Source organism: Canis lupus, chromosome 21 (assembly GCF_003254725.2).
Source record: "Canis lupus dingo isolate Sandy chromosome 21, ASM325472v2, whole genome shotgun sequence".
NCBI lineage: Eukaryota > Metazoa > Chordata > Mammalia > Carnivora > Canidae > Canis > Canis lupus.
Window position 1 is genome coordinate 30,068,973 of NC_064263.1, and position 12,572 is coordinate 30,081,544.

At 50.8% G+C, this 12,572-nt stretch overlaps 1 protein-coding gene across 3 annotated transcripts; it reads left to right on the plus strand.

Moving 5' to 3' along the window:
- Positions 1–1,305: 1,305 nt before the first annotated feature.
- On the plus strand, positions 1,306–12,120 carry CCKBR (cholecystokinin B receptor). Of its 3 annotated transcripts, XM_025459299.3 has the most exons (7): positions 1,415–1,554; positions 2,510–2,622; positions 5,937–6,024; positions 9,727–9,978; positions 10,135–10,387; positions 10,654–10,820; positions 10,964–12,120. In XM_025459299.3, the coding sequence occupies exons 3-7, from the start codon at positions 6,012–6,014 to the stop codon at positions 11,500–11,502; spliced, it is 1,224 nt and encodes a 407-aa protein (XP_025315084.3). In that variant the 5' UTR covers positions 1,415–1,554; positions 2,510–2,622; positions 5,937–6,011; the 3' UTR covers positions 11,503–12,120. The 3 variants fall into 3 exon arrangements, with proteins under 3 accessions (XP_025315082.3, XP_025315084.3, XP_025315083.3); XM_025459298.3 differs by lacking the exon at positions 2,510–2,622; XM_025459297.3 differs by lacking the exons at positions 2,510–2,622; positions 5,937–6,024 and having other exon boundaries at positions 1,306–1,554.
- Positions 12,121–12,572: the final 452 nt, after the last annotated feature.

Genomic DNA, 12,572 nt, shown 5'->3' on the forward strand with positions numbered 1-12,572 from the left:
ACTGGATAGGGCTCTCTGAATTCCCCAGAAACTCAGACCTCATCCACAGTCTAATCTGCTCTTTGACCGGTGCCCCCACCTCCAACAGATACTGCTGGGAGCCCATGAGTGGAATTTCAAGGTCATATTGGAGTTTCCTTGGAATGAAGAATGGAGGGCCAGCACGGCTGAAATATAGTGGAGGCAGGTCCTGCCAGAGGAACTGAGCCCACCACCTCAGGCCTGTGCTTGTCCCCTTAAGCTTTGCTCCCGCTGCATCCCAGGGATCTGGCCCCTTTCCGGTCCCCTCTCCTGGGAACCTGACCCTCCCCCCCCATGGCTGCTCCACCTGCACTGGGAGCAAACAGGGAGGGCCAGTGTGTCGGTGAGGGTGGGCGAGGGTGGGCGCTGCCTGGAGACCATGAGAGCCAGCCGCCCCCTTTCCTCTTGTGCCCAGGGCTGGGCCGGGATTGGAACCAAGCCGCACCATCAGCGCCCCCCCTCCCCCGTTCATTCTAAGCTGTTCTCACTGCTACCCAGGCGGCCCTGACCCCCAAGTCAGACTCTTCCTCCGCGCAGCCTTTTTGCGAGCCAAGATTGCCCGAGGACAAGTGCTGCCCGCCAACACCCCCGCACACACCCCGCCCCGCCGGCGTCCTTGCCCCGGGGCGGAGGGTTCCTTGGGAGCCTGGGTGTTGCGCCCCAAGATAGGAGGCGGAGGGTGTGGGGGCAGATGCAGGGGCAGATGCAGGGGCCGCCCCAGCCCCTTGCGAAGAGATTCAGGGAACTATGAGAGCGATAGTGTCACGGTCACTGGGGCCACTGCGGCACAGGACAGTAACCCGCGGCTGATGCCACCGTGTTAAGTGCCACCTCCACGTCCCCTGACCCACCAGGGGGAAATGCCGGATCCCACGGCAGCCGCGCCCTAACTCCTCTTACCCTCTCCCCCCCCCGCACCTCCCTCTCCGCCACCCCTCCATCCACCCGTAACCCCCACCGCTACCCTCGCCCATACACGCGCGCACACACACACGCACGCACACACACGCACACACACGCACACTCCCAAGAATTCCACCGAGGGACGGTGGCGAAGGGGAGTGGGCGGGAAGGAAATCTCTAGGAGAAAACCGGGGAGCCCGGGGAGGGGGCGAGCCTGAAGGCCATCGGGGGGCGGGGAGCGCGAGTCCCGAGCGTGGGAGGGGGGCGGGGAGTCACCTGGCGGGACCGCGGCGGCCGAGCCCGGCGGGGAGGCGAGCCTAGGCGGGGCGCGCAGAGGAGGAGCGGCGGGGCAGGGGCCAGGGCTGGGGGCGGGGACCAGGCGGGGCGGGAGCCTCCGCCCGAGCCGCGGCGCGAGCAGGTGGAGCCGCAGCGGGAGCCCGCCCGGCCGAGCGGAGGGAGGCGGTGGCTGGGCCGGGGCCATGGAGCTGCTAAAGCTGAACCGGAGCGCGCAGGGGTCCGGAGCCGGGCCGGGGGCTTCCCTGTGCCGCGCGGGGGGCGCCCTCCTCAACAGCAGCGGTGCGGGCAATCTCAGCTGCGAGCCGCCTCGCCTCCGCGGAGCCGGGACACGAGGTGGGTGCCCCCCTAAACCCCCTCCGCCAGCTCCTTCTCGCTGCACCCCACACCGGTAGAGGCCCCCACTGCCTCCCCGGACGCCTACACCATCCCCTCAGTACTCCCTCGGTCCCCAAACAGCCCCCCCGACACTTCTGCCCCCCCCCACCCCCCCGCCCGTGCCCTCCCCAGCTCATTAAAAACTCCATCACAGCTTCACACCACCTGATGGGAGCCCCCTCACACCCGGGGCTCCCGGCCGCACCCAACACAGAGCCCCCTTCTAGGCACAGACGGTCAGGGGGCAAGGACCTCCTCTTCCCTCCAGGTCTCTCTTCCTTTTAAATCCAGTTCACAGAGCCACAATGGGGAAGGAAAGAAAAGAAAAGAAGGCAAGACTGGGGAAAGAAGAGGGTTGGAGGAGGGAGGGAGCACTCTGGAAGGCTTAAATGGGAAGTCAGAGTTATAATCTCCTGTGTCCCCCACCCCAACCCCCAGCCTCACCAGAAGAGAGCCTCAAACCTGAGTTAGGCTGGACATGGGGGGCTGCTCCCTAGAGCTGCCTGTCTCCATTTCACTCCTCAAATCCTCCAGCCTCCCAAGGTGGAATTCTAATCAAGACTCTGTCCCCTCTCTCTTCTGTCTCCCAGGCCCTTCCAAGGCCCCTCTCCAACCTGCCTCTCCTTAGGTCTCATCTTCTTACAGCCTGGCTTGGCCCTTCATCTCCTATCCATTGTGCCACCATCTCTTCCCCACCCCCAGTGGTTCCACTTACTCAGTCCCCAAAATGACTTTCACTCCTCCCACGGGCCAACAGCCGCATTTTCTTGATAACCCAGCTCACAATATATGTTTTCCCTTCCTAAACCTTTTCTTTCCTTAAATGTCTCCTGAACACCTGCTGTTGTAGTTGAGCAAGTGCTGGGGACATAGGGATGAAACAGACCCAGTCTAGACCCTCTTCTGTCCACAGTCAAGTGCAAAGGGAGACAAACCAGTGAGAAAATAACAACGTGAGAAGTCCCAGGAGAGGGTCTGAATTGTGGGCATCCAAAGGAGATGGAAACCAAGAACTTCATAGACGAGGTGAACCTGGGAGCTCGGTCTTGAAGTCAGCCTCCTGAGAAGTAACTGAATAAAAATTAAAAAGATGAAGGAAAGCCAAACAAGTGAAGGGGCAGGAATGGCACAAAAAAAAATAAAATAAAATAAAATAAAATAAATAAAAAACCAGCATTCTAAGCCGAGGAACAATATGATTAAGTGCCCAAAGTTTAAATCTATGGCACTTTCGTTTGCTGTGTCAGTTTCTGAGTGCCTGAAACATACAGTATAAGAGAGGGAAAATGAGCACTCGGGATGAAGACCAGGCTAGAGGGTTTATGAAGAGCCTCATAGACCAGGCTAAGGAGTGGGGATTTTTTTTTAAAGATTTTATTTATTTATTTGAGAGAATGAGCACGAGCCAGGGGGAGGAGCAAAGGGAGAGGGAGAAGCAGACTCCCCTCTGAGCAGGGAGCCAGTGCTACCAACCTGGGGCTCAATCCCAAGACCCTGGGATCATGACCTGAACTGAAAGCAGATACTTAACCCACTGAGTTGCCAAGGTACCCCAGGAGTGTGGATTTTTTATTATGAGGGTAATGGCAACTACTGAAAGGCTCCACAGTACAGCCAGGATTAGTTCTATAGTGTAGAGGATGGACTGGAGTACAAGATAGGAAAGGTGGGGGCTTGGGACGCCTGGGTGGCTCAGTGGTTAATCGCCTGCCTTCAACCCAGGGCGTGATCCTGGAGTCCTAGGATCGAATCCTGTATCGGACTCCCTGCATGGAGCCTGCCTCTCTCTGCCTGTGTCTCTGCCTCTCTTTCTCTGTCTCTCATGAATAAATTAATAAAAATCTTTTTAAAAAATGAAAGTGGGGGCTGGGGGGACACTTTAGAAGGCTACTATATTACTCTGGTGAAAGATGATGGGGGCTTAGACTAAGGTATTCACAGTGGGGATGGAGAGAAGTGGGTGGATTTGAGAAGCACTTCTGGAAGGAATCAACAGAATTTGGTGATTCATTGGAAATGGAGAGGGAGGAAGAGGTCAGGGGATGACATCTAGGTCTCTGGCTTGGACAAATAGATTAATGTTGGTGCTATATCATGAAGAAAACAAAGGAACAGAAACAAGTTTGAAGGAGAAGATTATAAATTCAGCTTGGAACCCACTGAGTTTAAATGCTGGTGAGATGCCCAGGTGTGGTTAACCAGTGAACTGTTGAATCTGGTCAGGATCTTAGGGGAGAGGTATCAGCTGAAAATACAGATTTAAAATGTCTTTGCCTACAGGAGTTAATGGAAGCCACGGGAATAGATAAAATCATACAAAGATTATATAGGATAAAAAGAAAAGAGGTCCTGGGGCAGAACCCCAAAGGAAATTGATATTTTTTTTCAAGATTTTATTTATTTATTCATGAGAGACACAGAGAGAGAGAGAGAGAGAGAGAGAGAGAGAGGCAGAGACACAGGCAGAGGGAGAAGCAGGCTCCATGCAGGGAGTCTGACGTGGGACTTGATCCCAGGTCTCCAGGATCAGACCCTGGGCCAAAGGTGGCACTAAACCGCTGAGCCACCCGGGCTGCCCAGGAGATTGATGAAAAGGCAAAGGAAGGAGAGTTCATGACGAAGCCATCAAAGAGATAAGAAGGCAAGGAAAAGAGTTCAAGCAGGGTGGGATACATGATGTCAAATGCTGCTGACGTAAGTCAATACGGACAGAACAGCATCCTTCAGATCCAGTAAGGAGGAAGTCCTAACAAGGAGGAGTAATGGGTGTTAAGGCCTGACTTATAGTAGGTTGAGGTTTGGGACAGTGGGGAAGGGGATTATGAGAAGTGAACCAGGTATGTAGACAAGACTTCTGGAAGAAATAGGATAGTGTCTAGAAATAGCACGGAGTTGAGGAATGTTGTGTGTAGTAAGGGAATTGTCTTTGTGTGTGTGTGTGTGTGTGTGTGTGTGTGTGTGTACACAGTAAAGGCACGAGTCTTTTTAAAATGTTGATGAAGAATGGGCCGAGAGAGAGAGGCTGAAGGTGTAGCAGAGAGCAGGGATAGTCATCAGAGCAGGGGACCCTGAGAAAGCAGAACATGAAGTGATTCAGAGCACAGGTGCAAGAATTGCCCTTCCTCATCTGGATGTTGTCGTCTACACAGAACTGTATGTTACCCAGGCAGTTACCCACGAAGACCCTTAGCCACTCACTCGGATATTACCCCCACAGATGCATGTTAGCCAGGCTCACTCCAGTGTTACCAGTAGAAATGTGGATGTTACCCACATTAGTCTTATATGTTATCCACACAGACCTGAGTGCTAATGTTCACTTGGATGCTATCCACAGAACAGCAGCTGTCACCCACAGTTACTTTAACATTGCCCACAGACATTTAGATGTCAGTCATCCATCAAACACACTTGCTTTCATTTTATTATCCACACATAGATATTGCCCGTGCTCACTTAAGCAACCTTTTCCAGATATTACTCATAAAATCATAGATGTTACCCTCATATGTTCAGATATTCCACAAAGACTCAAATATTACCTGTGTTCGCTCAGGTACTCAGTTATTTTACTCAGTCATATTAGTATCTCACTTAACACCTTAACATGTTAACATCTCACATCCATACCCACTTAAACATAGCCCACACATACTTGGATATTACTTCTGCTTTCTCAGCTACTACCATCATCACTTAGATATTCCCCCAATTACATTCAGACCTCTGAATGTAATCCATGTTTCCTGAAAGCTGTTATCTACAAAATGAGATGTTATCCACAAACATATCTACAGATACTACCTTTGCTCACTCAGATGTTACAATTGCTCTTGCTCACTTCAGCAGCACCTATACTAAAATTGGAACAAATGTTACAGCACTTGCTCAGATATTATCTAAATCTACATGTAACCCACACTCAATCAGGCATTGCCTACAGACACATAGCTGTTACCCACCTCAGACCTTGTCCACAAAAATAAGCATTACTCTCACCCACCCAGATATTATCTCAAAAACTAGTTTTATCCAATTTTCACTCTGATATTGCCTATACATCCTTCTATACTATTCCTGCTCCCTCAGGTAGTGCCCATTAACATTCAGATATCCCCATTTTCCCAGCTATTACCCATAATCAGTTGGATGCTATCCACGCTCACCACAGCATTACCTTGACATCTGTGTTCATGAGTGACCGGATCCAGTATACCTGTGGAAGGTAGGATTTGAGGAATCAGCAGCTTCAGTGTTATTTCTTATAAAGTACTGATTTTTGTTTTATGGCACATTATCTGGGTTTTTGTGCTCATACTTCTCTGTCATCATCTGGACAGAACAAATGCAGATCCTCTAGACCCCAGAAGCAGAAATGAACTGCCAAAGTCTTTTGAATTCCCTGGCTCAGCAGGATGATGCCCACAGGTAATCAAGGCACTCATATTCAAAAAATGCCTCTCCCATTCTTCTACCCCTACATTAAGTTCCTAGTTGTTGGGGATCCCTGGGTGGTGCAGTGGTTTAGCTCCTGCCTTTGGCCCAGGGCGTGATCCTGGAGACCCGGGATCGAATCCCACATCGGACTCCCAGTGCATGGAGCCTGCTTCTCCCTCTGCCTGTGTCTCTGCCTCTCTCTCTCTCTCTCTCTCTCTCTCTCTGTGACTATCATAAATTTAAAAAAAAAAAAGTTCCTAGTTGTTGAAGCCACTGTGATCACTCCCGTTGCACCATACAAATGCACACGGATGCATACACGTAGACAGAAACACACACACAAATCTTCATTCCAGTTGCTTTATTGTGACTTTTGAGAAAACGAATAGATATTTATTTATTTATGTATTTATTTACTTACTTACTTAAGTAGGTTCCATGTCTAGCATGGAGCCACAGGACTTGAATTCATGACCCTGAGATCAAGACCTGAACTGAAATCAAGAGTCAGATGCTTAACAGACCGAGTCACCCAGGCACCCACTAATAGATTACTTTTACAGTAGTTTCAGATTTACAGAAAAAAATGAATGGAAAGCACAGGAAGTTCTCTCTCTCTCTCTCACACACACACACTCATTCCCCTATTTTTAATATCTTATATTAATACAATACATTTGTTACAATTGATAACCCAGTATTGATATATTATTAGCGAAATTCCATAGTTTACATTAGGGTTCATTCTTTTTGTTATATATTCTATGGGTTTTAACAAATATATAATAACATCTATCTACCTTAGTACCATACAGAACAGTTTCACTGCCCTAAAAACCCTGTGATCTACCTTTTCATCTTTCCCTCCCTCTCCCCAGACTTCTAGCTCTAAGATTTTTTTTTCACATCTCCTAACTGTTCAACAGTAAAGACTAGGAAAGATAGTGGTGGCTGGAAATAAGGGAATGCCCAGCAAAACAAAAAAGTGATGGGCAATTTTACTGAGACTCTAGTTTTTTGGAGTCCCCATGCAGATTGAGAACTTCATAAAAGTGGGCATAGTTTCATCTTTGCTCCACCAACTTCAGGGATATACATGGGATACATCTGTTGGATGAATGAATGAGAAATGTGCTTTCCATACTCAGAGTGCTATACCAACTTGAATTGTGGTTATTGATTCCAAAACTAGTTAAAGGGGTGCCTGGGTTGCTCAGTTGGTTACGGGGCCGGCTCTTGATTTCAGCTCAGGTCATGATCTCAGGGTCTTGGGATCAAGCCCCACATCAGGTTTCCTACTCAGGCTGCTTGAGATTTTCTTTCCTTCTCCTTCTGCTCCTCCCCCATTCTCTCTCTCTCTCTCATATAAATAAATAAAACTTTTTTGAAAAAAGAACTAGTTGAAAAGAGACATGCAGAGGAGGATCTGAGAAAAATTGATAGAACTAGAGAGATTAAGGAAAGGGTGGGGGGAGAAGAGACACAAAATGTGCAGGATAGACTACCAGCTCTTTTTCTGGGTCCAAGGACCTCTCTGACAGAGCTCTCCCTCCTAGATGTTCTTTATTTACACACACACACACACACACACACACACACACATCAAATTTGCTACACATAAGCCTTCCTTGCAGAGAGGGAGACATGTGTCTCCAGAGAAACAGAGGCAGGCAGAGAGAAGGGGGCATCCTGGAGCTTTAGAGGCACAGAGGGGAAGCAAGAATGGGGAAGGACAAAGCAGGTGCATTTGTGTGGAAAGTGACAGAGATTCATTCAAAATTCATTAGCCAGCATGTGTGAACATGGGCACATGTTTTATGGGCAGGGCATTATGCTAAATGCTAGGGATAAGCTGAAGAACAAGATGGGCTTTGCCCCTGTCGTCAAGAAGCTCACAGTCCAGTGGAGGAGATAGAGGGCTAAACATAATACAGTGAGCAATGCCACCCTGGAGTACAGAGAGGCAGAAGGAGGCACTGAGATGGAGATTTGATTGGGAGAAGGAGGCAGCATGATGAATGACAGAGGGGTGAGGAAGTAGTAGGAGGCAAAGCATTTTAGAGATCTGGAGACTGGGCTGCCATTCTGATTCAGCAGCACCTTACTTGGCTGTGTGATCTGAGCAAGTAATGTCTCTGCTGGGTTCTGTTCAGGAATCTCTTGTAAATAGCATTCACTAGATGCCTACACCCATTTCAAATAAATTGGTTATTGTTATGAAAACAGTTAAATTCAGAGCCTAAGGCAAAAGTCAATGTATGGGACTGCAGAAGGGGGTTGCCCCTCTGGGCCCTTCCGTCCCCCACAACCTTGAAGGCTCTGTCCTTGCCCTCTCTCCCTTCAAGCTCTGGTCTTCCTCATGCTGAGGCCATGGTTTGGGTGACTGAGACCAGTTTAATTCAATTCAATTTTCCTTTGATCTGCCTGGCTGTGATATAGAGACCCAAAGACGAATCCATCCCCCAATAGACAATGACACAAATGAATGGGGTCAGCCCTCTGTCTCGCCCAGCAACACTAGTGTTCCTCCTGTGAGCTCCTACAGCACTTTGTATAATCCTCAACTTCACTCCTTATCACACTGTGTGGCAATTATCTGTTTATATATCCAAGTTTCCCTCTACGCTGTGAGCTTTCACATGGCAGAGAATTTGTCATGTTCATCTCTTTGTCCCCAGCGCCTAGCACAAAGGGAGTCCTCTGTAAATGTTTGTTGAGTGAGAATGAATGTTTGGAGATAATTAAAATACAAGGCAGAAAAGAAAAAGCATTCTAATAGATATGTAAGGAACATGCATGGGTCAGAGGAAGAGGAGATTAGCTCCAAATGAGGTGTCTAGAAAAGCCTTACAAAAGGGGGTGCAGTTAATCTGAATCTTGGAGGGCAGTGGTGATTAAGAATTTACCAGACACAGGAAACAAGTTTGTGATGGGGGGAGGGTATTAGTGGGGCTGGTGAAAGAACATTCCAGGCTGAGAAATCAATGTTAGCAAGGGGGGAAGGCATGAGCGTGCTTGAAGCCTTCAAGAAACTGAGTCATCCAGTGGCTTAAGTGGGTGCATTGCAAGAGGAGGAGGGAGGTGGAAGAGGACAGTTGGCAGAGAATATGGAAAACATGCAGAGGGTTGCAGACAGAACAGAGCAGGTAAAAGGGTTGTTGTTGTTGTTGTTGTTGTTGTTGTTGTTTTAGACAAGTAGGACATGACCTCACCTGTGTTTCAAAAGGTAATGGGGTGGTCAACAGTGTCAAATGCTACAGGGGGAACAAGTAGAACAGTCTGAGAAGAGAACTTTGGATTTGGCAGTTAAAGCTTCGTGATCTTGGGGAGAAATGTCCAAATGGTGATGGAGGAGATAGATAGGGCACTGGACTGTCATGGACTGAGGGGTGAATGAGAAGATGTAAATAGCCCTTTCAAGAAGTTTAGCTGTAAAGAGAAACAAGAATTTGGAACAAAGCTTGAAAAGAGACAGACTTTCTCAAGAAGAGGAGGAGGCAAGCCAATTTCCCTAAGCCTCAATGGGTTAGCAGCCTGAAGGAGTCAAGTTCACCATCCACTGCGTGGGAGGAGGTGCTCCTGGGATGCAGAGGGATCTGGCTGGGTAGTAGAGGTGGGGAATGAGTGGGCTTGGAGGGTCTGGCTGAGTGGGACCCAGACTCCCTGCTGCCACCTCTTCCTTTTCCTACCCAGAATTGGAGCTGGCCATTAGGGTCACCCTTTATGCAGTGATCTTTCTGATGAGTGTTGGAGGAAATGTGCTCATCATCGTGGTCCTGGGACTGAGTCGCCGGCTGAGGACTGTCACCAACGCCTTCCTGCTCTCACTGGCAGTCAGCGACCTCCTGCTGGCTGTGGCTTGCATGCCCTTCACCCTCCTGCCCAATCTCATGGGCACGTTCATCTTTGGCACAGTCGTCTGTAAGGCAGTTTCCTACCTCATGGGTAGGTGAGACACCCCCCCGCCCCCCCCCCCCCCGCCTCCTATCCTAAAGTCCTTGGCGTACATGGGGATCTTTCCCAGTGGGGCCTGAGAAAATCACACTGGTTGAGTGTGTAATACAAGTTTCCTAGGTGACCCCTTCCTCTTCCCTTGTTTAGGGGTGTCTGTGAGTGTGTCCACACTAAGCCTTGTGGCCATCGCCCTGGAGCGATACAGCGCCATCTGCCGGCCGCTACAAGCACGCGTGTGGCAGACGCGTTCCCATGCGGCTCGTGTGATCATCGCCACTTGGATGCTCTCTGGACTGCTCATGGTGCCCTACCCGGTGTACACCGCCGTACAGCCCGCAGGAGGGGCCCGGGCGCTGCAGTGCGTGCATCGTTGGCCCAGTGCGCGTGTCCGCCAAACCTGGTGAGGGTGCCCATTACCTATTCCTGGGAATTCCTTTCTCCATCTCCATCAGGGGTTTACTCCCATTCCCCAGAATCTTCCTCCAATTCCCTTTCCGCACCCACCACCCTGGAATTCCCATGTGGGGCTGCTCCCCAGTTCTCCAGCCCTTTCCAGCCGCACGCCAAAAAACCACTTCCTCCTCAGGGGCCTGGTCCCCAGCGCTAGAAACAAGCCCTGGCTCTTCCTCCATCTGTGATCATAGGTGTGATCTGCTCTGTCTCCAGGTCGGTACTGCTGCTCCTGCTTTTGTTCTTCGTCCCAGGCGTGGTTATGGCTGTGGCCTACGGGCTCATCTCCCGCGAGCTCTACTTAGGGCTTCGCTTCGACGAGGACAGCGACAGCGAAAGCCGAGTCCGAAGCCAAGGAGGGCTGCGGGGTGGGGCGGGACCAGGTGGGTGAGATCCAGCCTTGGGAAGGGGCGGGGCGGGGCCCAGAGTGGGTGGACCAGAAAGGAGCGGGGGGGGGGGGGGGGGGGGGGGGGGGCTGGGGGCGGAGAGGACGCAGCCGGCTCTGACCGCCCCGCTCTGTGCTCAGGTCCTGCCCCCCCCAATGGGAGTTGCCGGCCGGAGGGCGGGCTGGCTGGCGAGGACAGCGACGGCTGCTACGTGCAGCTTCCGCGCTCGCGTCAGACCCTGGAGCTGTCCGCGCTGACCGCGCCCACTCCTGGGCCCGGAGGTGGCCCCCGGCCCTACCAGGCCAAGCTGTTGGCCAAGAAGCGCGTGGTGCGGATGCTGCTGGTGATCGTCGTGCTTTTTTTCCTGTGTTGGTTGCCACTGTATAGTGCCAACACGTGGCGTGCCTTCGACAGCTCTGGTGCACACCGCGCACTTTCAGGAGCGCCAATCTCTTTCATCCACTTGCTGAGCTACGCCTCAGCCTGCGTCAACCCCCTGGTCTACTGCTTCATGCACCGTCGCTTCCGCCAGGCCTGCCTTGAGACGTGTGCCCGCTGCTGCCCCAGGCCTCCACGAGCTCGCCCCCGGCCCCTTCCAGACGAGGACCCTCCCACCCCTTCCATTGCTTCACTGTCCAGACTGAGCTACACCACCATCAGCACGCTAGGGCCTGGCTGAGGGGTAGGGGGAGAGTGGAGGCTGAGACGGGACACACCCATTCCTACAGGCAGGGACCCACCCAGACACACAAGAGAGGTAGATCCACTGACAAAGGAGACTACACCCCAAAGCATGGACTAATCCCAAAGCACACACAAACACACACATATACACAAGTGGCTTACTTGACACAAAAGAAACAAACCAGACTCCCACACAGGAAATAAAGCACACTGTTGATAGGGAACTGAGCCTGGCACATGGAAACATGGCCCTGACCTTAGACACACACACACAGCATCCCTAGCAGTGGACTATCCATACATAGTGGAAACTCTAAGAGAATCTGGGCTGCCTCTCATATCCACATAGTAATGGCACTGATTCTTTAGGGCTCTGGAGCCTGGCACAGTACTGACTCCTGAGATGCTCCAGAGTGCCCCCAGTTTGACCTCACAGTGCCCTTCCCCATTTCAGCACTGAAAATATTAACTAGCCTAATCTCACACCTCCCTGACCAACAGCCTATTTTGCACTGAAAAGGCCCTTAATTCGTTTCCAGTTAAATAGTATGGCCCTGCCCCTCATCCCTCATCCAAACTCAAGAAATAAAAATGACTTGGCTTCCTTCCTGAACTTCCTTTCTGGACTTTTTCTGGGGGGCAGGTGAGGGGCGCAGGATTTTGTAGACTCTTCCCAGTCAGGTCTCTCTTTTCGCTGCTCACTCTTGTGCATGACCTCCTGCCAAAAAGCCCACAGTCTGAGGCTCAATGGGGATTGGGTATTCTCCTGGGTTGTCATCCTGGACCCACGTAAAGGCCAGGGTCATACACAGTAGCTGGGGATGGGGATGGGGGTGGGAAGTCAGATATCCATGATTCATCACGATTCCTCAGCACATTCTCCTGAAATAGTGTCATTGCTATATTAATAGATACTAAAATTTTATTGAAATGATAAGAGGAAGCACTGTATAAAAAGACTCAGTTTGCAACACCAGGGTTCAGATCATGATAGCTATACAGAAGCTAAAGAGTGGGGCCTCTTTAATGCACTCTTCTCTGGTGTCAGAATCTGGCCAAGCTTCT